The following is a 26,258-nucleotide window of genomic DNA, read 5'->3' on the forward strand; positions in this document are numbered from 1 at the left end:
TGTGATTAAGGTATCAAATAAAAGAGCAGATATTGAACTTTTTAGGCATGTGATTTTCTTTTTGAAATTCAGATACCCCCCGCCAAATGAGTTTTTGGTATCCTTTCTTCAAATTGTTTTTGCTCACTCATGCGTGAATGGGGAATACTCTAAGTAATATCAGATGAAAGAAGAGATTCTAAGCTTTACATTGGTAGGTCATTTGTCTATTGTATTTTTGATTAAGTTATGATAAATCATCGCTTAATCTCGGTTTCGTTTTTTCTGGGACGCACTGTATATATATATATATATATGCATACATTTCTTCTTCCTTTTCTTCTTTCTATACATTTGCCTTTATGATTTCTTATATTCTTAAATCGCGTTAAAATAGTAAGCATCGGATTTGATAAAATTAAAAGAGATGCAATTTTCCCATACCAAATTAACAACATAGAAGTGCCTCCATCATTCTCCGGATTAAGGAAAATGCAAGAGCCATGTCATCATTTGAGTTTTACAGTGGTAAAAGTCACATTTTTATTAAGACCAAACTTCATTCTCATTGCCGTCGATCCGCTGCCTATGCTGGAGTTAGAAGACTAATATAAATTGAGTTATGTCGTATATTTTCTCGAATTTCTTGTATAAGTTACCAAGGGAATTGTAAAAACCTCATACATTGTAAAAAATGAAGTGCTAATTTAGCACTTACAGTGCTTGTATAGTGACTGCACTACAAGTGCTGATTTTCTTGTTCAAATTTAAATTAGAAAATCAGCACTCGTAGTGCAGTCACTATACAAGCACTGTAAATGCTAAATTAGCACATCATTTTTTACAGTGTAATTATCAAATATCAAGTAATTCTGTGTCCTTTGATTGACGTTTGATATGCGGTATAGGATGCGTACAACATGTATAGCCAACAACTTCAGTCATCCAAACCTCTTTTATCATTGGTAAATCCCATTTTAGTCTCTGCTTTCTCATGTTTCTTTCACCAAAACTTCGTACTCATCACATTCATAATTTGAAACCAACTTCATTATATACTTAATGATACTATCTACAATGTGATTATTGCACAAAGTTCACATTTATTGAATATGACGAAATATATGTTGGGACGCATCAAAAGAATTTAGGCGCCCATTTCATAAAGACTTGCTGTTGCGGTAACCACGGCAACTACCATTAAAAGGTCGATTTTATTTGGGGTTACGTACCACGAGATTCTTAAAAAGGGTCCAATATAATTACATACTGGTCAGTTTGCTTCAGAAACTACACTGTAAAAAATGAAGTGCTAATTTAGCACTTAAAGTGCTTGTATAGTGACTGCACTACGAGTGCTAATTTTCTAGTTTAAATTTGAACTAAAAAATCAGCACTCGTAGTGCAGTCACTATGCAAGCACTGTAAGTGCTAATTTAGCACTTCATTTTTTACAGTGTACTGGGGTATAATTCAGACATTATGAGCGAGTCTAACACACGGGGAAAATATGCTCATTCACCATGGTAGAGTTGTTATTTCAATCTAAAATAATGCCCATCATTTTTTTTTAGGTGTATCATGTTCTTTCAGTCTCCAAACAAATGACTTTGTCTGCTCTCCGAAACCCTATACTGTGTTTACCATCTGTCCAAATGGAACAGCTATCTGTAAATAAAGTGTTCCTCGGTAATTGGTTTATTGTTAAATTTCTTTGTTCTTTTAATTTACTGAAGTATATTTTTTATGAATTCAAGAAGGGTGTAATTGTTATTATCATTTTATATTATTTTACTGATATATGATCATTAATATGCCACAGTCTATCTAGAATTATTACAACATTGCATCTTGCGTGCCTCATGATGAGTTCACGAGCTTCCCCAACCTTTCTGAATCTCAGTACGAGAGACTATACAAAAGATCAAATTGTTTGTTTTATTCAACTAAAACAATTCTTAGAATACTGGACCAACTTTTTAAATAAGACAATAGCTAGACATCATAATAGAGCAATTAAACGTGTCACAAGTTCAAGATCCACAATATAAAATCGATTAATATGAGATTTAACAAATGATGCTACAATGTTAGATGCGAGTTTCATATTTCAAATTTGATATTAGTTGATTTTATGAAATATTTTTTCACGATGGAGCCACCAAAGGCTTTGATTGAATTATGACATTTTTTAATCCCTTTTTCTTCTCCTTTGTTTTTATTTCTCCGAAAAAATAAGGGAAGGGAATAAAGATGTGTTCAGAGTACCCAATTTATTTTCCGACAGAAATTTCCATCTCAGTACACGATAGCAAAGAAGCTAGAAAAGTGATCCCTCGTCCAAATTGTTTTTTGTGTGAACCAATGACGATTATTTTCGTAGCATTATGTGGTGGTATGATAAATAAACACATCCATGTTTAGCCTGCGTCTTCAATTTAAATAATCAAAATACTAAACCAGACTATCCTTGAGAACGTAGCCACTGCACATCTATGACTTTTTTGTGAAGAAAATTGAAATAGATTTGAAATATTGCGGAGAATGTGGTCTCCAAGGAAAATATTGTCGAACCTTTGTGCACACTACAGAAACGAATGTGAAAACAACAATCAAAACCATTATCATAAATATCCATCGTACAAACATTCACGTTATTTCTATCTCTAACAAATACACAATTATTTCATTTCAACTTATTTCTGTGTTCTTTCAATGTTTATATAATTTTTCAAAATCTACCGATGTATAATGGACGGAATAGATGAGGGCACATTAAATAATTGTTTTTAAAAGATGGAAACAGATTCTTTTCAAGATAAATCGACGAACGTTCTAAAAATGGGAGACCTTTAGTTTGACAACCACATCAATAAATCATCAACTAAATAGGTTTGGCTATTTGTGAAGCCACGCAACGCCCCCATAATATCTACATTCGAGCCCTTTTCAAAGTCGTTTATTTACAAATTGATCGCCATACTGTTCGCAGTAGCTACCCGCCAGTAGAATTATCAAACAATAATTACATGTTGATATAAAAATATAACTTTACATGATCGATATCAAATTTCAAAATTATTTAATCATTTATGAAGCTAGTCATACCTACAGCACAATTTATTTTTTTAAGTTGGAGCATCATTCACTTTATTTTTAGAAGTTCAGAAATACGTAGAATTTTATTATATTACATCTTGATTTGAAAACTCAGACTCGTATCTATAAAGGACAAAGGTAGATAAATGTGTATGCTTATTTCATAAAACACAGATAAAACAGCAACACGGCAGTACAATTGGGATTCTCGTTGAACTCCACATGCTTATTAAATGAGTTTAATAGCCTTACACTTCTCTTTTATTAATTATCATCACACCAGCCTCAAGCCTGTGCGTACTTCTAACGTAGATGGCGTAGATGGGGTGGTCCTACTTATAAATACAGTGTTTCCATGTGCAAAATGTGATTAACTGAAGGTCGCATTGAGTTAGTGTAATATTATATATTTCATATTTCTTTAATCTGAACATCGAAATATATTCAAATATTGAGAGCAAATAACATTACTTTCTTCAAGCCGTTTGTTTCAAAAGTAAGTATTAAATAAAGTTCTTTCTTTCTATGCAATATTCTCATTGTTCGAGGCGACATTAGATTTTGAAATCATGTTTTCCATAGCCACCTTAGCTTCCTTGGACAGTCCGCCATTTTGCTTTCCTTGGTTGATATTCTTTTCGCTAAAGTATCACACAATTGGAATAGAAAGGGGAAAAGTTTATTAATGAATCAAATGTAGAATTAACATTTCTAACGAATGAAATGTTACACCCATACACAGTTAGGGAAATTATGTAGTTCTACTATGCGTAATGAATAAAATAATATAAAAACAATGAAGTATGTGTTTGATAAATTACATTCATTCCCATTAGGTAATGGCTGGAAACTTACATAAGCCGGATTAAGTTGAATGGCAAGCCAGTTTTCCATATGAAATGGGGGTCACGTGTGCTTTCTAATCTAAAGAACAGATTATGAATACTATAATAATGATTATGTGATGAAAACTGTTAACATAAAGATAATCATAATAATGGTAAAAAGTAATACTAACAACATAATGATAATAAAATATTTCAATGCTGATCACAGGCCATTATTAAATAGAGATTTTTACTTAACGAGGGAAATTGGGATGGGAGGGATTTGCCAGTATTACGATATCGATTGTTTATATCGTTCGTTTTTTCAGGTGTATTTGTTAATGTAGTCTGTTCGGTAGTACACTTTTTTGAATATTTTGTAATTGCCAGTTGAGGCTTCAATGTGACCATATTTACAGGATAAAGCTATTTTTGTAACTTGTATTATTGGTGTTGAACCACTACTGAGAGCGATTCCTAAAAGTTCGAGTCCAATCACAGGACTCAATGTGATCATCCTTATGATGACTTTACCTATCTTTCACGAGGCACTGTATTTCGTTGTGCTGTAGTGGTCCGTCAGGCTGTTGTTAAAAGAAAATAAAAATTCGTTAAAAATACTAATACCATAAATAAATGTTTTTTCAACAAAAAACACATCACAAAATGTTGTATTATGATGATAAAATAACCGCATTTGATTCGAAATTGTATTATTTTACCAATGATTTAGCGAATTATGAAATTAACAATTAATTCTCCATGAATAAAAACAGCATATAATTTCACCCATTTTGGCGGCAATTTTACGTGGTCAGAGTGTTCCTATGTTACGCACTTTCGTTTTAAAATCCAAATTGATGCGGTAGGTTTTCCGTGAGCTAGCACATATTTGAGGCACCATTTTTGCCCTTTTTTGACAATATAAAAAATAATTTTGGGGAATTCATTTGGTCAAATTATTATTTATTAATAAACCGACAACGTCGATGTGGCACTGGAATGTGGCTGCCGGGCCCACAATCAACTGGGCAAAATTAATTTGGGGGTATTTTTGTTTCAGATTTCTATTTCGAACAATAAAATATATGGATTTATTAAAGTGCTGGGATTATTCACAATTTATCCGGTAAGTGTTTTATAACGCATGCTTTAATCTGCATGGTCCGATGGACAATTTGACAGCAATACCAAAATACTTTTCGCATTAAAGTTGTTGAAAGCTTTCCCTACGGAATGAATCTTTATTTTTCTTCCCGTATGTATTCTTCTCAATATTGCACTGGTAAGGTGGAATACAAACAAAAGGATAAGCTACCTTGATACCCTTTAATATAGGAAACGCAAGAATATCTAACCCATCCCACAATAGCTCCATAAACAAATATATATACTTTTGAATTTTCTTAAAAACAAAAATGAGAGATTTTCTGGGAAAGTGATATATATTGTTAGAGTTAGGTGTAGATTGATTACTTATATTGCTATATACAGAAATGTTAAGACTCTATTATCTTATGAAACCTTTGTTTTTTAGATACTTACGCTTAGTTTCTTCTTTGTAGAATCCTGATTGGTACTTAATCCATTGTTAAGATGGTTAGTTTCATCTACGCTTGACGTTTTCACCGGGTTATCATGACAATCCTATATAAGTGGATAAACAACAAAATCATCTATACCACAAGGAGTGTGGTTTCACATGAACAATCAATAAAGATTTATTCTTTTTAAGAAACAAAGAAGCTACTTCTCGCGCCGGTTTAAAAATCGTTACTTATCAGATTTTTATTTTCTTTTAGTAAATTGGTCTGAAGATTCCTTCCAAATATATGCTTCATTGATTGTTACTTTGATAAAGTAATGATAAAACATTGTTACATCTCTCAATTTTTTTTTTCTGGAACGCATTGATAAACAAAAAAGTGCTTCAGAATGATACTGCGGAATAGTTACCTCATTATCAAACTCCAACCTTATTTGCTGTTTTCTCATTCGATGATTATTCGTAAAGATTGTTTTTGTGTTGTGATTTCATGTTTTTTTTCTATTTATGATGACTCAATGATTTCGTAGCTGATAAATATTTTGTTTATTTTTGTAACTTTTATCGCATATAAATGTGCAAAACGCATCTTTTCCTTAAAAAAGACAGAAAGCGTAAAAATTATCGGCCCTTACTTCGGATAATTTTTAACCGGAACGGGGTGTGGTGCCAATTATTAACAGGCTCGTTCCAAGTTAATCTGAACCGGAATTTTTTACAAATGCCTATCATCATATTTACCATGCCCTGCGAGTCGTCACTGCTTTTCCTGCAAAGCGCCACCGTGTCATTTGCATTGCTTTTAGAAGATGATCCAGAAGTCGACTTAGACTTTCCCGAAATATTCCTGTTACCACCCTTGCCGCTTGCAGTATTGGAGACGGACGAAAGGGCTGTAGAACTGATCATTCCCGCCTTGGTCTTGCCGTATCGACGCTCGTATGCTTTCCTCACCTGAAAATACACACAAATACACTTTTTTAAGTACCATGTTTGTACCCATTTTTTTAATAACTAGCAAATTGCTAATCCCACTTTACGTCAATCACAATTCACAAAACTACTATGTGTATCCCTATACCCCGATGACATCAGATAATAATAATAATTGTGAAAAAATTCTTGTAACCGATATTGCCAAATTCATACATCCCAAATTCTTGCCCTTTCCTGTGTAGGGACGTGCTCCCCCCCCCCCCCCCTCCTGATTATATATACACATACATGTATATTATTACTATTATTATTAATATTATTACTAGTATTAGTAGTATTGAAAGAGCCTAATTGTATACCGCGTGTGCGCGGATTGACAATCTGAACTAAACTTGATTTGGGGGGGTTTTCAATAATCATTACTATCATTTACTCGGTCTTCTATAATGGAACAGCTTACATTTATAAATAAGATTCTCATCAATCCACCCTGCCGAATATTACCATGAACATTAGGATAACAACGTATTATATTTTCATTTTCAAAATGTAATCATCTCTCCCGCTTCGTACGCTCGTGAATCTATACCACTCTCTATACCCGTGCAGGTGCTAAATGGGTACCCGGCAGGATGTGAAAGTCATTTTAGCTTGTCCAGTACTCTGTGCGCCTCACCGGCGACTGACTGGAATACTCCCTGGGGAGTGGAGGATGTGCACACATTGTGTGCGGGAATGACTGATTCAATCCGATGACCGGGGTAATAATATATACAATACAATACAATACAATACAATATAAGTATTTATTTAGCGATCTTCACAATGATTGTATCTGTAAAGCGCTTATTAGACACGTCGTTCCGAAGTATTAAGCACAATATAAAAGCGGATTATTATTATACTATTATTATTATATTCAGGACGATGCAGATTTTCGTAAATTTTCGAATATTTCCGTATGATCCAACCCACCCCTTCATTTATTTATTCACCTGACAACGAGAAGACTTACGGTTCGATGATACTCTTTACAACTATTAATTAACGATATTAATCAATATTACAGTTGATCACAAAAGACAATACTACTGCTTGAAAGCTTACCTCCATGTTCAGAATACAATGGGCGATAAAGAAGAACAGTCCCTGAAAATCAAAAATAAAAACGCAACATTTGATGGTCATGTGAACACATTGCCAGTCTCCGATGTCATTCCATCATTTTGATTAGAAATATTTCCATTGTTGGCTCTCATAACGTAAAACATGCCATGATTTGACTTCATTGTATGCGAGTAGAATCGTATTGTTGTAACTTCATGATTCAATAAATGTGCATATCTTATAAAATAGAAGAAACAGCAATGTGTTTTGACAATAAATATTGGAACTCTACAAAAAATAAATTTTGACAGGGACGGATTCAGCATGTTGAATAAATGCGTATATTAAGAAGTAGGAGGGTAGCACCCCCCCCCCCTTCTCTGTAGATATGCCGATAGTGAATTACTATTGTGGCAGCATATTAATAGTAAAATAAGCTGATGGGGCGAGTATTATACAAATAAAAAGCAAACAATGTCTTTATGGGATCGTTATATTGGTAGTTTTTGAGAGCTGTAATGATTATTTTGCTGATCACACTACTTGATATTGGGAGGTACTGCTGTATCACTTATGCAGTTTTTAAGCCCCCCCCCCCCCCCCCCAAAAAAAAAAAAAAAAAAAAAAAAAAAAAAAAAAAGATAATAATAACAATAAACAATAATGATAGTAATAAACGAAATGAAATAAAAAATAAATAATCAAGATGATATTATAAAAAATGAAATATATAATAAATAGATATATAGATAAATAAAAAATAGACAAAATGGAAATAAAACATACATGTATGAGGTAAGGAGAATAATGTAGATCACTTCCGAAAAACACATTACTTAGTCTGCAACAGGTTTTTTTTTCGGGGGAGGGGGTGGGTCATTCAAACTGCTTTAACGGAGCATAATAGGTCCATTTGCGGAGTATGCCTTCCAATGGAGATACACCCTGGTATTATTATCTATCTCAAATTTGAGAACTCACCTGAAATGAGTTGAGAATGGCAAAAAGATAAGTGAAGACGAGAGTTCGAGCATTTACTGACAAAAATCCAAACACCCACGTGAGACCAAGCAGAGGTAACAAGATGGCGGCCGCTTTTAATCCAGCCCTATAGACACAGAGAAAATGGTTGAAATTGTCAGGATGTTGTTCTTCATTGAAGTTTGATTAGATCAGACAACACTGTTAGAAAAAACAAAAGATTTTACAGAAGAAAAAAAAACAGATTTTACAGAAAAAAAATAACCAAATCATTCTGTAAATTGCTATAACAGGAAAGATTTTTTTACAATTTGTCTACAATTTTATAGAACAGGTCTATTTACTATCAATAACTGGGATATACTCATTTGATTCGCTAGTTCATTGCGATTAACTTGCACGCCGAATAAAAGTACACGATTTTTCCTGCGCGCGCGCAACATCTCCCTACGCACGCACCATCCTAAGATCATCACGCAAATAGGCGTCCATTTCCTCTTTTACTTTCGCCTGCCACCGTGATCAGACGTTAGCTATAAAGTACACTCCCACTTTGCTTTTTTAAAGTGACCGTTGTTGACATATTTTTCTATATATTTACTGCCTATTTCAATCCTTTGCCTTTGGCTTTAGATTGATTTCATTTATTTCTCTCTGCGCGGAGCTTCGTGTTATTTATTCACGTTTTTTTTTCAAATAAACTTGTGAGTTCCGAACGTCAGTTTCGTTCTCTCACAGACGGGTTGCCTCCGCTTCCCTTCCCCGTATAGCTCCGCGCTCTCCTGCGTGCCGCAGGCACTGATGCGACGCTCCCCTTTTCTTTATAATCCTTTATAATTCTTGACTTGCTCCTTTGCCTCGTCTTGAATTGAATTGATTTTATTTCCTCTCCACAGCTTAGGCTATGTTGGACAGGTAGGAGCGTCGTCCTTGTTTGTTCTCAAACTTGTTTTCAACTTGTTGTTGTTCTTGTTTTGAGTCGGTTGATTGTTCTTTTTGTGTCTCAATCATTCTTTTGTTCCTAATTAATTAATTGATTAATTAACTTATCTGTTAATTGTTTAATTATTAATCAATTTTAATGATTATTTTGTATTGAATTTTTTTTTTTGACTTATTGTCTTTAAAAAAATTTCTCTAAAATATTTTTTGGAAAGCCCCCTGTTCTTTATTAGCGTTCTTTGTTTTCGCTAATGAGTTTTCGGTTTTCCAGTTTAAGGGAAGTAAGCTTTTACTTCTTCCTTTTAGATCAGCTCCTTTTACTTGTTTCTTTTGACCTTTGTCAAAAAAAAAACCTTGTGTTTTTTTTACTTAGCTGATCCTGCTCTTCGTCTTGGACTTTTTCTGCTTTTAATTAATTAACGTCATGTCTCGTGTAATTAATTTAAAAAAAAAAAATTAAAAAAAATCTCACTTGAGCTTCTTAACTTTGTTTCAGAACTCATGTTTAAGAAGTCGGTCCTGTGTTATTTACCGGAATTATTAATTTTATTATTAATAATTTCTGAAAAGGATCTTGTTTTGTCACCTTTCTTGCCCACCCACCCCTCCGCCCCCTTTCTGTTTTCGACCCTCCCTTTGTTCTTTCAGGCTAAGAGCTTACCAGGTAGATGAGCTCTTTCGACTCATCTCTTGATGACTCCAAACCTGCCGCTGGGAGAGAACCAGACATGGTATTTTGTTCCCGTGATCAGCGGCGGTGAGTATGAGGGCAAGAGAGTGAGACCCTTTGCGAAGGGCTCTATAAAGGGTCCAAGTGCCCTGGAAAAAGGAGGGTGGAACCGTGGAGTTGCGCCCACGTGCCCAAGAGGGTGGAACCGTGGAACTGCGGCCACGTGCCCGAGCGTTTTAGGGTGGAACCGTGGCGCTGCGGCCACGTGCCTGAAAGGTGATAGCCAAGGCTCCCTCGACGGGACCTGAACCTATTTGGGGGAGTGTTGTACAAGTATAGAAAACCTCACTCCTCCAGGGCTGCTTGACCCTCCGGCTATCAGGTCAAACAAGTCCGGGTTAAGAGCATGGGACTCTTTTCCCGGCACAGACTAGGCTCGATGCTTTGTCAGTCTCCGTTAGGGAGCATTCGCAAAGGGCTACCAGCCCCTAGTCGCTAGAGACACGTGAGCTCGACCCCGTCAATCTCACGATTATCTGATTAGCGTTCATGTGCCTAAACGGCTTGATCAGATTTGGGTGACTTTTCTCATGCGAGATATCACGTCCCCCCCTCTCTCTTGTGCCTTCTTCTGCCCCCCGGCGGGGGCCGCATAGAAGAGGAAGAAGAAGAAATTCTAGGTCGCTAACCCCGCTTCGCGGGCAGACCTTTCTTTCTGATTCTTGTGCCGATGGCCAGGCGTCGTAACTTCATGTTACAACAGAACGCCCTCGAGCATCACGGATTTTTATCCTCATGCTCTCCGTCAGCTAAAACCGCCGTGTCAAGCACCGGCCAGGTCAAGCAGACATTCGCCATCTCACACCGCGGAGATTCACCGGCAATTTCATGATTCGCCGGCTCACGCACCTGCAAGGGAAATCCCCGCTAATACACAGGTGTTATCGACATAGGGGCGTCGCCCCCCATTATGTCACCAGACTCCCGATAATTGTGGGTCAGGCGTCGCAACTCTGATGTTGCTTCACACGCCCACGAGCAGTGCGGGTAATTCCCCCCACGCTTCATGTCAGCTTCAGCCGCCGTGCTAAGCACCGTGCGGTTCAAGCAGTCACCTGCCCTCTCACGCCGGTCTTTTATTGAAACGCTGCTCACCTACACGGTGATCCCGTTTCTATGCAGGCGCTTCCGACATACGGCTTTCAAGCCCCAACATGTCGGCAAGCTCTCGGTGACCGACGGCTGGACGTTGCATCAACACGTCCCCGAGCATTACGGGTTCTTACCCTCGTGTTCTCCGTCATTATAGACCGCCGCTACGCGACGGCCGGGCTTATCAGCAGCCTCGCACCATCCGCCGGCCCTTTTCATTGAAATTGCCGGCTCTTTCACCCGCACGGGTGATTTCACGATATGTACAGGTGCTGCCGACGTATGGGTGTCACCCAGCAAGTCGGCAAGCCCCCGTATGTCGCTGGTTGGACGCTGCAGCCGATTTGCTGCTTTCTGTCGGTCTTATTGCCGGTGTCGGGCTTTGAGCGGATTGAGTTTTCTCCCGCCAGCCCGCACTCCGGGGAGCCGTCGGCGAGTTCACCTGCATGGGTATCCCCCATTAATATGCAGGTACTCCCGAATTCGCCCTCTACGTCAAGCTTCACAGTTTGACTGGGCATCGCTTACGGCGACGGCTCTTTCAGTGGTAACTCTCTCCATTCTACCCCCTAGGCGGGCCTGTAGATTGAAGGTAAGAATTTCTTACATAACGCATGCCTTCCTTCTCTCGTGAGAATGTTAGGCTGTTTTTGAGAGGGCAACCTATCACGCCCGCGGACCGTCCGCCCAGGCGACGGGACCGTCAGCTTTTGGCCTGAACCTCACTTTCTATACGAAAGTAAGGGTGCCCTGTCTCTACTTTTAACTCCTACTCTTGTAAGGTTAGAGTCAGGGCTAGTACAGACACCCGTCCTCCAGTGATCGTCGCTGTAGAGAGGGCGACTCCGATATTAGCACCATCACCGCTCAGCGGTATGTCTCACTATCTCGTAGCTCTGCCGAGCTTATGAGCATGAATATCGGATCTGAATGTCACGGCGATTAATAGTTCTCCTATACTTAGTAATCGCTATGCCTTCACCACCCGGTGCATTATGGTTAGTTTTAAGCTGTTTGTCTCGTATTTGGGCGGCTCGTGCGAGCCTTGCCCGAGCTGCCATCATCGGTCGTCCCCCCCCCCGGACCCCGCCGGCAGCAACCGCACCGAACACCCGAAGGGAATCGGCTATTTATATGCTAGATACCCCTCCTGTTGACATTCACAGCTTGTTCCCCGAGTCTTTCCCGGTCGGGTAAGCATCATCTCGGAGGAAAGAAACAGCCGTATATCTCATTAGATTGTCGGCTGTGTACGTGCGTTCAGGCTTGTTTCAAGCCCCAGGCTTTTTCTGTCGGCATTTCTATGCCTACAGATGTTCTGCCCTCACGCATTTGGTACAGATATCGAATTCTGGGCGCTTTCCCCCACGCGGGGGCTACCGAGATATCTCGCATTCCTTACGTTTGCATTGTTGCGGCTTGGCTTAATTTATTAAGCCGGTGACCCGACCGTGGCTTTTATTAGCCCCGCTGTTGCCTTCTCGGATTGATTAATTGATTGATCACTTACTGAACCGTACAAGTTTCAGTCTTCCGATCACGATTCTTGTCGAATTTTTCAACAAAGTCGGATCGTTTATTGATCATCGGCGATTATCATTATTAAAGGAGAATGAAACCCTTGAAACCAGCTGAATCCATATCAAAGAGAAATATCAAAGAAACATATTGTTGAAAGTTTGAGGAAGATTGAATGAATAATAAGAAAGTTATGAGCATTTGAATATTGAGATCACTAATGCCATGTAGTTCCTCCCATTGGCAATGCGACCAAGATCTGTGATGTCACACACGTGCAACTCCCTCATTACTTTAGTACTTATTTCACTTATATTCTCACTTTTAGAGTTTCTTCTCAAACGTTGAGCTTGTATGGTTTAGTCCGTCATGGCGCCTGTCTGTCGTTCTTGACGCTTGACTAACTCCCTCTGGGGTCGGTATTCAGGGTTTCTTTCGTCTGTCTATCAGTCGAGATCCCTCCTGTATCTGTTTATATGTAACCATTTACAGTACGTAGCTTTGCATACTTATGCATCGCTCCCGGACATTTGCCGGGATTGGCGTAGATTAGGCGTGACTTCTTAACCCTTGTCTTTGTTTGCCATTCTTCAGACAATTCCCAACTCTGTTCAGTTGGTTGTATTGTAGCGCGAGCCGTTTGCGGCAGCTTCTCGAGACATCATTTCACGCTGGATTGTTGAAACGATCAAGTCAGTTGGTGATGATGTTCTCCTTCTGACACTAGGCCGAGGGCCCATGATACTATAGTATCGTTTCTTCTTGGGCTCTTTTCTATGGAATCGTCGTAGACGACATCTTGAGGACCGCCTTTTTTGGCGCTCTTCTAATTCCTTCACTTCCTTGTTCTTAAGGACTTTACTTCGCATGAGGCCTTATTTGCCTCCTCTGTCCTTAAGGCAGCGGCCTTCGTGTCTTCATCTCCCTATTTTGTACGCACTTTCTTAGTCTAGACATGCCTCCCTTCACGTTGAATCCGTGTTGGTCTAGCAAATCGAATGAGTATATCCCAGTTATTGATAGTAAATTATGAAAATACTTACCATGATTTTCTTATTTACGAGATAACTGGATATACTCATTTGAACCCTCCACTCGCCTTGCGTGGCAACATGTCTTGCGTTCAGGCTCATAAGAGGAAATGGACGCCCATTTGCGTGATGATCTTGGGATGGTGCGTGCGTAGGGAGATTGTGTACTTTTATTCGGCGTGCAAGTTAATCGTAATGAACTAGCAAATCAAATGAGTATATCCAGTTATCTCGTAAATAAGAAAATCATGGTAAGTATTTTCATTTTTTTTTAAGGGGAGAACAGTTTTACTGCAATAATTTAATACAAATTTAATTACAAAATTATAATAAATATGTAAAGTTACAAACACCAAATACCAATTTTCTGTAATTTTACACAAATGCATGTAAAATTACATGTGTTCTCGAGACTCTGCTGCAGGAATTCTTTTTTTATAGAAATTTTCTAACAGTGTACACTAGTTCATCCTAATTTTAAAGAAGGTCGAACTTCTGCAACCTTTTTTTTAACTAAGAAAAGTCTTAGAAACATGTTATCAATGATCAGCCAGCGAATGTTCGGCGAAAAAACAATATCCGAAAAAAACTGTCGAGGCATAACAAAATGTTGTAAGGCCAAAATTCAAAATCTCAAAATGCAAGAACAGAATATCTTAAATTGGCAACGTTCTCATTTTGCTCAAATGTTAACATTATGATAAGGCTCCTCTTTTACTACGAATGCCTTTTATAAATTATAGAGTAAGATAGAATACCGTAAAAGGTATTCACAAATATTTAATGAATATCTAAACTTATGTACCATATAGTTGATGAATGTACAGTATAATAAATTCATATGCCAAGCACTGAGAATGAATAAATTGTGTTCTCTTTAAGCTAGAATTGTGGATTTTTTTTAAATATTTTTTTAACATAAACTTATTGGCCTTCACCTTCATAAATTTGATCCAAACTTACTTGACTTGTGACGTGTTGCTTGAGACTCTGCTCTTATACTTGGCCGACATTGATCTCATCATCACATGAAGAACCATAATCAAGAAAGCCGTGTTCACCTTCAAAGAATTTTTTTGATAAATAATAATAATAATAATAGTCAGTTCTTGTATAGCGCATAACACATTATGAATAACGTCTATATGCGCTTCCAGAGGACTTGGATATTATTACCCCGGCTGTAGCTCAAGCAGCCTTTCCAGCGCTCGACATTTCAAGGGATAAATTCCTGCCAGGTACCCATTCACCTCACCTGGGTTGAGTGCAGCACAATGTGGATACATTTCTTGCTGAAGGTAACTACGACGTGGCTGGGATTTGAACCCACGACCCTCTTTCAAAGTCCAAATTTCAAAGCCCAGAGTTCTAAATAAATATTCAATAACAGCATCAATGAAGAGCCACCAATAGCATTGCAACATCGCAATGCAACATCAATAGTGTGATCACAGTGGAACACTATAAAACGAGCCAACTTTAATCATTGTTTTGAAAAGTTAAACACCATTTTTCGATTAACAAATATTTTCTTTAGAAATATTATATCGTTGCGCTCGAATATTATTATCATTGATCTCTTGAAAAATGAGGGCTATCATAAAATATATAACACGCAGCATAGCTATAGATTTCTCAATCAACATGATTTAGAAAATAAAAAACAATACGCATATTAGTTAGGACATACACGTAAATAAAAAAAAGACCGTTCATGATGATTGAGATATTATGCTTTTGAGCCAAAAATAATTGCCTGGTCACGCGTACACCCTTAACAACTCATGCAAATTTTATCAAAATCCACTCCACTATCAACAAATGACAGCCATCATGCTGTCGAAATACTGTATTGTGTGGGTCATGAACTCACCATTATCACAATGGCTACCGTTGGTATGAAGGAAAAAAGCATGGCTCTGGTAGACATCCAACATCTAGAATATGTCAAAGAAAAAGAAGAAAAAAAATCGTTTTTAATCACCCAATTAATTGATTGATTACACTCTTAAAATGTTGGGCAACATACTGTCCACACAACAGTTGGTAGAAAAAAATATATATCCAACTCTGCATAGTTATCAACCAATGCTGTGTAAATTTTCACACAAAGCACACATTATTGGCTATTACTCAAGTATTATTTTGCTACTATAGTTTGCCACTGCATTTGTTTTTCACTACTTTGTCTTATCCTTAAATTGTATTCATGTCTAAATATTGTTATGACACTGCTATAAATTTGTCACATTACAATGTACTTTCATGTCATACTACGATTATGTTTATGTATTGTAAATTTATTTTGACTTTACAATAAATGCAGAAACTCCTGCAAAAAAAAATACCCAGAATTGGATAAAGTTTTAACCAATTGTTTTGTGGACAGTATGTTGCCCAACATTTTTAAGAGTGTCAGTAGCCAAATAATGGTAGCAATGATGATGACGATGATGATGGTGGTGGTGGTATGAGAATGATGATGTCGGCAGGTAAGGCTGATGAATGTGATGGTGCTCTTGATATATATATATGAAGAGCTCACTTGCAAAAGGGGTTAGGTCAATTTTTCATCAAATTTAATTATTTTTTTTGTCTCAATGTATAGATTTTTAGTAGCTCTATAAGGTAATACCAAAGAAAAGTTGAAATTCCCATTAAAAGTGATCTAAAATGGCAAAGAAAAATCACTTTTTTTCAAAAGGGGTTAGGTCCATTTCAGTTTAGTTGCAAAAGGGGTTAGGTCCACACAGAATTCTTTTAGAAAAGAATATTTTTAAAAATATGAAGACAGGTAGATTTATTTTATACCCAATTTTATGTTCTCATGGTAGGGTATCATGAAAATTTAGTTTCGCATAAGAATATTGCAATATGGGAGAATAAAAAAAATGATTTTCTTGGAGTGGACCTAACCCCTCTTGCAAACAAACTCTTCTGAAGAGCTCATTTGTCAAAAGGGGTTAGGTCCATTGTTCATAAATTTTATTGTTTTCTGTCTCAAAAGCACAACAATTTTAGTCACTCTGATGAAAACAAAGAAAATTTGAAATTCACATGAAAACGTGAATGAAAATGGCAAAGCAAAATCCCTTTTTTAATCAAAATAGATTGGATTCATTTCACTTTCCTTGCATAAGGGGTTAGGTCCACAATAATAATTTGTAAAAGAATGTATAGAAAAAAATTGAAGACAGGTAGATTTCTTTTATACCCAAATTTTATGTTCACATGATAGGGTAGTACATCATGACAATTTAGTTTCTCATAAGAATATTGCAATAAGTGAGAATAAAAAACATGGTTTTTCTCGGAATGGTCCAAAGTGGACCTAACACCTTTTGCAACTAAATTCTTCATATATATATATATATATATATATATATATATATATATATAATACTGATGTTTGGGGTTGTGATGCATCTTTGCAGCATTGGATCCATACCATGCTTCAGTCATTACATTGGATATTGATTATGATTTAAAAGCATACTTTTTACATTGTGTACAAATATATCTAAATTAAGATGGACAGAAATTATGTAAAGTTGAATTTCTTACACATTTCCCACTGCGTATTCTTTGTAGAAGACACCAGCTGACACTCCAGCAACAACCAAAGGAATTCCTGTAAAATAAGAACAACAATAATTTTCATTGGTACATATAGTAGGGGAAACACATGTGAGGGTGTTATACACATAAAGCAAACAGTCATATCATTTACAAAAATTAAACATTTGTATAAAGAAATCTTCTTGCTTTACCCGATTGATGCAGATCAAATTCATGTATGTTTCCTTTCTTTCTGTCTTTTTTTTTCTTTTATTTATGCCTTTTTTGTATTTCGAATTTATAGAGATTGTAGAAATTTGTGTAATTTTATCTATGTAAGCAAGGGGTCATTTTTTTCAATAACCAATTGGTGCTGTTAATAATCCCCCACTGTTGCATGTATGTCTTGAATATTGTATTATATTGATTCGTATGGTTGTTTTAAGTGGAAATACATTAAATTAAAATGAAATTCACTCTAAAAAAATGAAGTGCTAACTTAGCACTTAATATCCTTGTATAAATAGTGACTGACTGCATTTTGAGTTCTGATTTTCTAGTTCAAATTTGAATGACTAAATCTGCTCTCAAAGTGCAGTCACTATCATGACTATAGCACTTCATGAGTGTTCAAGTTATGTATGAACGGGGTATTATGTACCTGGATGCCATGCGCCACTCACCCCGAGTCGAATCATGTTTATAACTGAATTTTATAACTAGTATATGTAATGCGATTTATATTATAATCATTATCATCGCTTCATATAGTCATTAGCCCGCTTTTCCTTGTATTACTTTCCCCAAACCAGGCAAAGGAATCTTGATTCGGTGACACTGAAAAATTCACCAATTCACAACAATGCAGTACTTCAAATACAGGTATTTGTATTGTTATCCACAGATAGACCAGTTCATAGTTACCTCATGGGTGGGTTTGTTTAAATGACCTGTGCTTACCTTCAATATGATAAGCGGATTTTAAAGCAAGATATTATGTAAGCATGCCTTACATAGCAGGATGTATAAATTGCATAACCAAGCGACTAGAATAGCACTTCTATGAACACTGTATGAAGGTATTTGTTGCATTAATTTCTACTTTGAATGCCTGTATAGCATGTTGCTATTACAATGTACTTGGCCAAACATACCAGGCGCAAGTGGACGCATTATTGCTTTCTTGTGGATTTAATGAAGAGCACAATTCAAAAGAATATATTTCATTTCATTTCATTTCATTTATTTTTCCATTTCCAACAATCATTTACAATCATTTATAATAAGTTTTGTTACATACATCTTGATATAATCAATAAAACAAAGAAACTTATCATATGTAATAATTAAGATAACAGGTCGGAAACGGAGGAGGCTGCTAAAAAAGCGAAGCTTGTAGAATGCAGCCTCCTATTACATATTTGTATGAACAATGTAAACAAAACACAAATGTAGAAGTTGAGCTTAAATCTATTTACATGAATAGTTTAAAAGAAAAAAAGAAAAAAAAAAAGAAATAGAAAATGAGAGAAAAAAACGAGATCAATGGTCTCCAGATTCTTGCCCCGGCACTCACAGCGAATATTACGGATCAACAGGAAAACAAAAATTATCATATTTCACACTAGTAGTGCTAAGTATATATGAAAAATATAATGTATGAGTGATGAAGAGTTAAACAAACTAACGAGTATCTTGGAGAAACTTTTTGAACTTAAATTTAAAAGAATTTAGACTTGGGGAATCTTTGATAGTATTATTAAGAGTGCCCCAAAGTCGAGGACCTTCGAAAGTAAAGATAGATTTGGCAAGAATAGTCCGGGGCAAAGGAAAATGAAATTCGTCGGATTGACGTGTAGGGTATTTATGAATAGTTTTGTTTTTGTTAAATGAAGAATCGAAGATTGATGGTAGCATATTATTATTTAATTGATACATAAATTGACCCAAGTTATATTGATATAATGTTTTTACTTTTAAGATTTTATTGTCAATAAACAATTGGTCTGTATGGGATCTCCAGGACATATTAAAAATAACGCGCAATGCCTTTTTCTGTAAAAGTAATATTCTTTCTAGATATGATGTATGTGTATTTCCCCAGGCAATTATCCCGTAGTTTAGATAAGGTAAAATTAATGTTGAATAAAGCATTTTTAGGGAGGAAGTTGGAAGAAAAAACTTGACCTTATTTATAACACCAATATTACGTGAAATTGTACGGCATATAGAATCAATGTGTGTTTTCCAAGATAAATTGTTGTCTACTATCAGGCCTAAAAATTTTGTGGAAGCGACCACTTCAATGTCAGCGTTGTCCAATTTAATATCGTATGGTAATTTATCTAAAGAATTGCTGAAAAGCATACATTTCGTTTTTTGTACATTGATTGACAATTTATTAGATCTTATCCATTGTACTAGCTTCTCCAGTTCAATATTCAATATATTGACTAAAATATCGGGATTAGGATGAGAATAAAGTACATTTGAATCATCTGCAAAAAGAATATAAGATAATATTGTCGATGAATTGTGAATGTCATTTATATAGATCGTAAATAAAAGTGGGCCCAGTATGCTACCTTGAGGAACACCCCAGTTGACCTTTAGTAGAGAAGAATTTCGTTCATTTATGTTAATAAACTGTTTACGGTTTATTAGGTAATTCCTGAACCACTCCAAGGTATGAATAATAAAGACATCAAAGTTGGTGCTTATCTCATTGAATATGAAGCCCCTATGCCTCTTGAGTACAAATGACCTTCTTCTGATCACGCGCAGAATGGAACTATGAACTGGCTAAATACCCCCACCCCTGTCAAAGATCACGGAATATAGATTGTAAGACAGCTTCGTGAAACAGGGTTCCTACTTACCCCATCCCGCTAATAGGTATTTCTTGACATTGCTTCCTGATCCAAATACCTTGACTAGCATGACGTATAGGTGAACGCCCTCTAGCAGCATCCAGCAGAACATGGCCGTGATAGAGTAGTGGAAAGTAATAGCTACCGCTTTACATAACCACTACCAAAAGACAATACAAAAATATATCTTTATGAGTTTATTACTCGATCTAAATGTTCAGACTTGGTGATATGTTGAAACATAATAAAAACAGAAGTTTTAACGAGACATCAGTAATCGTTTTTAACACTTGTTTACGTTTTCTCTCAAAAGTGCGTAATATGACAAAATACAGAAGTGAGAAACATACATCACCGATCATAAGTAAATAATTAGCGTCGGTAAAAATTTACTAAAGGATCATAAACTAACTCCCTTCAGATGCTTTCATGCGTGCAGTGCTATATTGAGCGTTTAATTCTTACTCTTATGATAGTATAGTATGCACTCCAACGCACTTTCCCGTTCATATCCCAAATATAAATGAAGCAAATTCGAATCAATACCAGTGAGTGACCTATGATATAGATAACAAATGGGTATGCAAAATGAAATCTTAAGTAAATACGCAGAAAGAAAAAAAATATATGGAATAAAATTCAGAATAACTATTTTTTCTGACAGCTCACCATAATATCTGTTCGTTCCATCCCTACAAGGAAGATAAACTGTGAAATAGCAATAGCCACTCCTAGATTCTCGTGTACGCGAATCCTGTCCGATTTCAATCTGTAATGATTTGAATAAAAAAAATTGGTTATGATAAAATGTTTGCCACTTACGGTTATCTTTTAAAGTAGTTACAAACTTGAAAACATTTACCTCTTTAAAAAAAAATTCGTCCACGGAGAAGTGTACAAACATTTGGGAGTCAAATCCTTTTTTCCGGTAGGTTAAAAAAGAGTGTATTTAAGCTTTTTATACCAAATGTGTTAACATTTTCTGTAATTTGCATACGTTCTTGCTTATATAAATTATCTAAACATTTCTTTGTAACAAAGGAAACGTTTTATTCAATTACAAATCAATCGTTAGTCACGAGCAAAATATGACATTGCAAGACGATTGAGTCTCAATTGAACGCAAATCAACTGCAATGACTTGCGCTTGATTTTGAATTGAACGCAAATCAACTGCAATGACTTGCGCTTGATTTTGAATTGAACGCAAATCAACTGCAATGACTTGCGCTTGATTTTGAATTGAACGCAAATCAACTGCAATGACTTGCGCTTGATTTTGAATTGAACGCAAATCAACTGCAATGACTTGCGCTTGATTTTGAATTGAACGCAAACCAACTGCAATGACTTGCGCTTGATTTTGAATTGAACGCAAATCAACTGCAATGACTTGCGCTTGATTTTGAATTGAACGCAAATCAACTGCAATGACTTGCGCTTGATTTTGAATTGAACGCAAATCAACTGCAATGACTTGCGCTTGATTTTGAATTGAACGCAAATCAACTGCAATGACTTGCGCTTGATTTTGAATTGAACGCAAATCAACTGCAATGACTTGCGCTTGATTTTGAACGTAAACTTATTGCAATGTCCCATTAGTCCGGTAACACTCATTCATAGTTTGTCTACCTACCTGAAGAATTCGTATACTGCTACGGATGTTACACATCCTACGATAGACATGGACCCACCGATCTGAGATAGAATAGACAGTGCAGTCCCATGGCCGTTCGACAGGCTATCCTGAAAAGTCCAAATTATTATCATGGTAATGATGTTTTATTCATTATTTTGTCATGAGTCCTCAAGCATTTGATGTGCACAATTTTTAGGTTGTCACATCTAGCATTGTTCTGGCAAAAATTACTGGATATCAAGCATAGTTTTTTTACAACGCTCTTTGATTAGCGTAATTAAAATATTTCTATTTTGCAACAACGACCAAAATACATGTATCTTATAAGCTTCAAACCCAATACCGTGAGTCTTCAACGCCTTTTTGAAGATTGCTGCTGATGGACAATATCTAATTTGAATGGAAAAACAAATCATGCATTTGACATATTTTGAGCAATTTAATATTCACTTTGTTATTTTTGTTTTCATTTATAGCATGGATAGATTTCCATACAGTTGAGATTGATTGGATCAATTGTAACTCTTTGTAAGACGGGGCCCTGGCCTTACCTGAACACCATGGACATCCATGATGACTGCAAAGTTTGTGAGATGATTGCAGTGGCATGTTGTATGGGTTCTATTGCTGGCGTAGACTTTACAGCCAGTAGCCTTCCATATATCAGACTGTACTCCAGAACTATTTCCGTTTCATGATCGAATAAAACAGATAAGTTTATAGAAAATGTAAAAATGCACAAATCTTGTTAATTTATGTGAAACTGGAAAGTCAATGTCAGAGGATCGGAGTAATAATAATTGCAATGTAAATCGCTAAAAAAACAAAGTGTAATAAGCGCTATATAAATGTAACCATTATTTTATTAATTATTTTCTGAAAGATAATTATATCGATGATCATGTGATCATTGTAAATGCAATTTCAAACACGATTTTCTTTTAAAAAAAAGAAATGCTCTCAAGTACAACAAGAGAAATTGATAAATATATTGCCTAAAAAATTGTAATTATAAGAAAATTAATTATAATAAACCAGAGACCGCAGAACGGTAGTGGATGGGGACTAACCATGCAAAAATTCATGAATAAGATGGTCAATTTTTGTACACGATTATTGAGGACCCCCACCCCCGATTCTGCAGTCCCTGGAAAGCCGGAATCAGAGAACGCTCTCTGTAAAACTTACTTTTGATCGAGATCAAGAAATACACAACTCGGGTTCAAATTGGCGCCAATCTATAAAGAGAGAATAATCAGATTGAACCTCTTTTAGTACCAGTCGCCTAGATTGGTGAGGTGTTTATACGAATTATTTCGGTTGAATTTTAAGTGATTATCGTGAAGGGTGTTTCTAATGTCTTTTACATTTGAATCATGCGCAAATAAACTTACAAGATAAAAAATAGTCAGTCATTTCGAATTATGAAGTTGGCCATACAGTGAGCCTCTAGAAAGTAGCGTGTAATATTGTCTTGTAAATGGGTAGACGTGACATGCTTGGTATACATAATAATTGAATAAATTCTTGAAAATCTTAAGATAGTTCTCATTAATTTTCCGATCAATGACCTTATACATCGAGAGCGTACTGCTACCAATCTTATTAAGGAAAAATGTATCATTATTTCTATTTCTTTTTTTCTGTTTCGAACTGGTTTACCTCTTGATGTTTGTAGATTCCTACTACAGGTTCAGTCAGTTCCCCGAAGAAAGCCTCGTCTACACCTAAGATCTTGGTCGCCATCACATCAGTATTGATTCTAAAACATTTTGAAATTAAAAAAAATCAAAGACAGAGTTATAGATTTCAGAATAAAAACTATTCAACAGAGGCAATTTTATGAAAAAGAAAATGGAAGGGTACAGGGACTGCCTGAAAAAACAGTGGTCAACAAACCAATACAATTTCGTAGATATTGTATAATTTGGGGTTTTCATTGGTTTCATGAATACGATTAAAACTTATATCTATTATCGGGCTTAGTGGTAGAGCGTGAGTTCGAACCCCTTCCAATTCCTACCGGACTTTTTTTTTAATGAGACGATATGCCTTCTATCTTGGTAATAAAAATACAATGAATAACATGTTATGCAAGGCCCCGCTGTTAGTGCAATCTCTTAACTGCATTTGCTACTCTGGGTAAATTAAACGTTGTTGATACTTTGTCATTGATCAAAGGACCTAACCAAAAGACTTGGTCTCATAAGAAGATTAAGCCTACTTTGTTTTCTAATGAGATGTTTTTTTTTTTTATTACATGTTCTGCAAAGTTAAAGTTAGCCATACGAACATTTTGCACGGGATCCAAATCCTAACTGAAATATTCGTGACAGTATCCCTACCTTGATATGCTTTCATCTTCTAAGGCAGAATATAATGAAGCAAGCGATGGGTATCTAGCTCGGTATATAGCTAACTGATCTGAATCTGAAAAGAAAATACATGTAGAAAATAAACCCATGTGAATAAGATTTTATGAAAATAATTCACCAATGTTATAAACATCCGAGTAAGGGAGTAATATTCTTTTTTAACTATAATAATAAATATTGATGTATCTTAAGTTACACATACTCTATTAATGTTTTTTGTTGTTCATACTTTCAAAAGATAAATACGACGATTCGGTCGCAGCGTGGTAATTGTTGACAATCAATAAATGAAGTTAAGTTGTTCAGTCTGGAACTTAACTCAATATTGAAAGATAGTAAGGTTTCTGCTTTGTGTTTAATTGTATGGCACACTTAATCAAAGCACATCATTGAATCTTTTGTAGAACCCAATTACGACTCATGTTCAGAATATCGTAAGAAGAAATCTTTTCCGGGTGTAAGGTCATGAAAAATGGATAGGCGAGAAAGCAAAGCGACCGAGCTTGTTTCAAAGACATTTGGGAATGCTTTTATTATTTGATATATAAGGATCTGGTACACAGTTTTTGTGGAATTTTGTAAAAATACAAGTTGACAATATTTCCCCTCCCTCCCCGCGCTGCGCGTGGACATGACCATGTGACTTACCATCGCTTTGCTGATTGGCTATCTGGAAGACCTCCGGAGGGATGGAGAGACTACCGCCTGATCGTACGAACGTTCTCTTCACGCGTTCATCGTCCACAGAGTCCGCTACGAAGATGACATCGAACTCTGTATATAATTAAAATGTAAAACAAAATTAGAAGGCAGTGTTCATAGTCACATTGAACAGCATCAGCCAGATTACAGGGAAAGGTTTCATCAAGACTTGTTGTCAGACAAGTTGTGCAGATCTGACAGATAATCTTGATTTTTTGATTGGCTGAGCCCTGTCAGATAACACAGACTCTGTCGGATAGAATATCTGACAAATCCTTTCATGAAATGCTCCACGAAACTCCTCAAACCGTCCAAGGTTCCTTTGCAAATAATCCAACACGCTCATGATAATGTAGTCTTATCATTATGTTCGGAGAAAGGGGGAGCACAAAACGTGATTATATCACCGATCAATCCATAAAATGATTCGCGTCAGTCTTTATTGATTGATCCACGTCACTCTGATGACCTTTTTGAATGTTTTGGGACTGTTCAATATACTTGAGTATGGAGCCAGAAAGTTGTCGATCGTCCCAATTAGGGTTCATTGGCCCTTGCATGGTGAAAGTTTCCTAGTGCTAATTAAACCGATCGATTCATTCAACTCAAAAAAGTGATCGGAGTAAATCTACATTTATTTTGAATGATTCATTGCCTGAATACTCAAAAAATCGAGTACGCTACCAGAGCGATTTTATATCAAAGTATATTGATGTTAACTATAAGTATATCTCGAACTAGACCAACAGGGAAGAAGGTTCTTGATCAGACTTGACAGAGAGTCAGTTTTGGAAACCAATCAGTATTACCTATATTTGTCTTATTGAATGACAGGCTCTGGTTGGCAGCATGGGGTGCAGAATCCTTTCCCTGATCCAATCGACTCCGAGCCCTCCTAGCCTGAGCCATGCTGAGGGCCATGTTTTCTGAAGACGCAACCACTGACGTCAGCTGCTGAGTCACAATGTCGGTATCGTCCGAGGTCTTCCACGCCCCAAGGTTCGCATCATCCAGGATATGGTCCACGGTGTCGACAAATGCCTTGGGTAAGTTACAGAGAATGGAAATTACATCATCGATTCATTCATTACAGATATGTACTATGGGCGTTTGCCATGCAGGCCTATGAGGTGACAGCAACAAATTCTGACGAAATATATATAATACAACATACATTGAAAACGATCATTATTAAGTTTTGATTTTCGATTAGAAATGCACCAATAGAAAATCTTTTCGATATTTTCCAATATTTCATAAGTTTGTTTCTGTCCTCTCTCTTAATTATTCTTTCCCTGTATTACGTTTGAGAAATTTTTTCCT

At 36.3% G+C, this 26,258-nt stretch overlaps 1 protein-coding gene across 3 annotated transcripts in view; it reads right to left on the minus strand.

The window, feature by feature from the left end:
• Positions 1-1,062: 1,062 nt before the first annotated feature.
• LOC129261418 (protein eyes shut homolog) overlaps positions 1,063-26,258 on the minus strand; it is a 44,377-nt gene continuing 19,181 nt past the window's right edge. For all 3 annotated transcript variants that reach the window (XM_054899483.2, XM_064100394.1, XM_064100395.1), the window contains 18 exons: positions 25,745-25,976; positions 24,882-25,007; positions 24,204-24,288; positions 23,521-23,620; positions 23,047-23,096; positions 22,410-22,539; positions 21,856-21,965; positions 20,886-20,985; positions 20,226-20,376; positions 17,353-17,419; positions 15,662-15,725; positions 14,752-14,849; positions 8,476-8,602; positions 7,495-7,536; positions 6,193-6,405; positions 5,451-5,552; positions 4,440-4,489; positions 1,063-3,719 (listed from right to left, as the gene is read on the minus strand). In XM_054899483.2, the coding sequence (XP_054755458.2) occupies positions 3,602-3,719; positions 4,440-4,489; positions 5,451-5,552; positions 6,193-6,405; positions 7,495-7,536; positions 8,476-8,602; positions 14,752-14,849; positions 15,662-15,725; positions 17,353-17,419; positions 20,226-20,376; positions 20,886-20,985; positions 21,856-21,965; positions 22,410-22,539; positions 23,047-23,096; positions 23,521-23,620; positions 24,204-24,288; positions 24,882-25,007; positions 25,745-25,976 (1,965 nt within the window). In that variant the 3' untranslated portion in view covers positions 1,063-3,601. The remainder of the gene's footprint in view (positions 3,720-4,439; positions 4,490-5,450; positions 5,553-6,192; positions 6,406-7,494; positions 7,537-8,475; positions 8,603-14,751; positions 14,850-15,661; positions 15,726-17,352; positions 17,420-20,225; positions 20,377-20,885; positions 20,986-21,855; positions 21,966-22,409; positions 22,540-23,046; positions 23,097-23,520; positions 23,621-24,203; positions 24,289-24,881; positions 25,008-25,744; positions 25,977-26,258) is intronic.

This window comes from Lytechinus pictus, chromosome 5, assembly GCF_037042905.1.
Source record: "Lytechinus pictus isolate F3 Inbred chromosome 5, Lp3.0, whole genome shotgun sequence".
Taxonomy (NCBI): domain Eukaryota; kingdom Metazoa; phylum Echinodermata; class Echinoidea; order Temnopleuroida; family Toxopneustidae; genus Lytechinus; species Lytechinus pictus.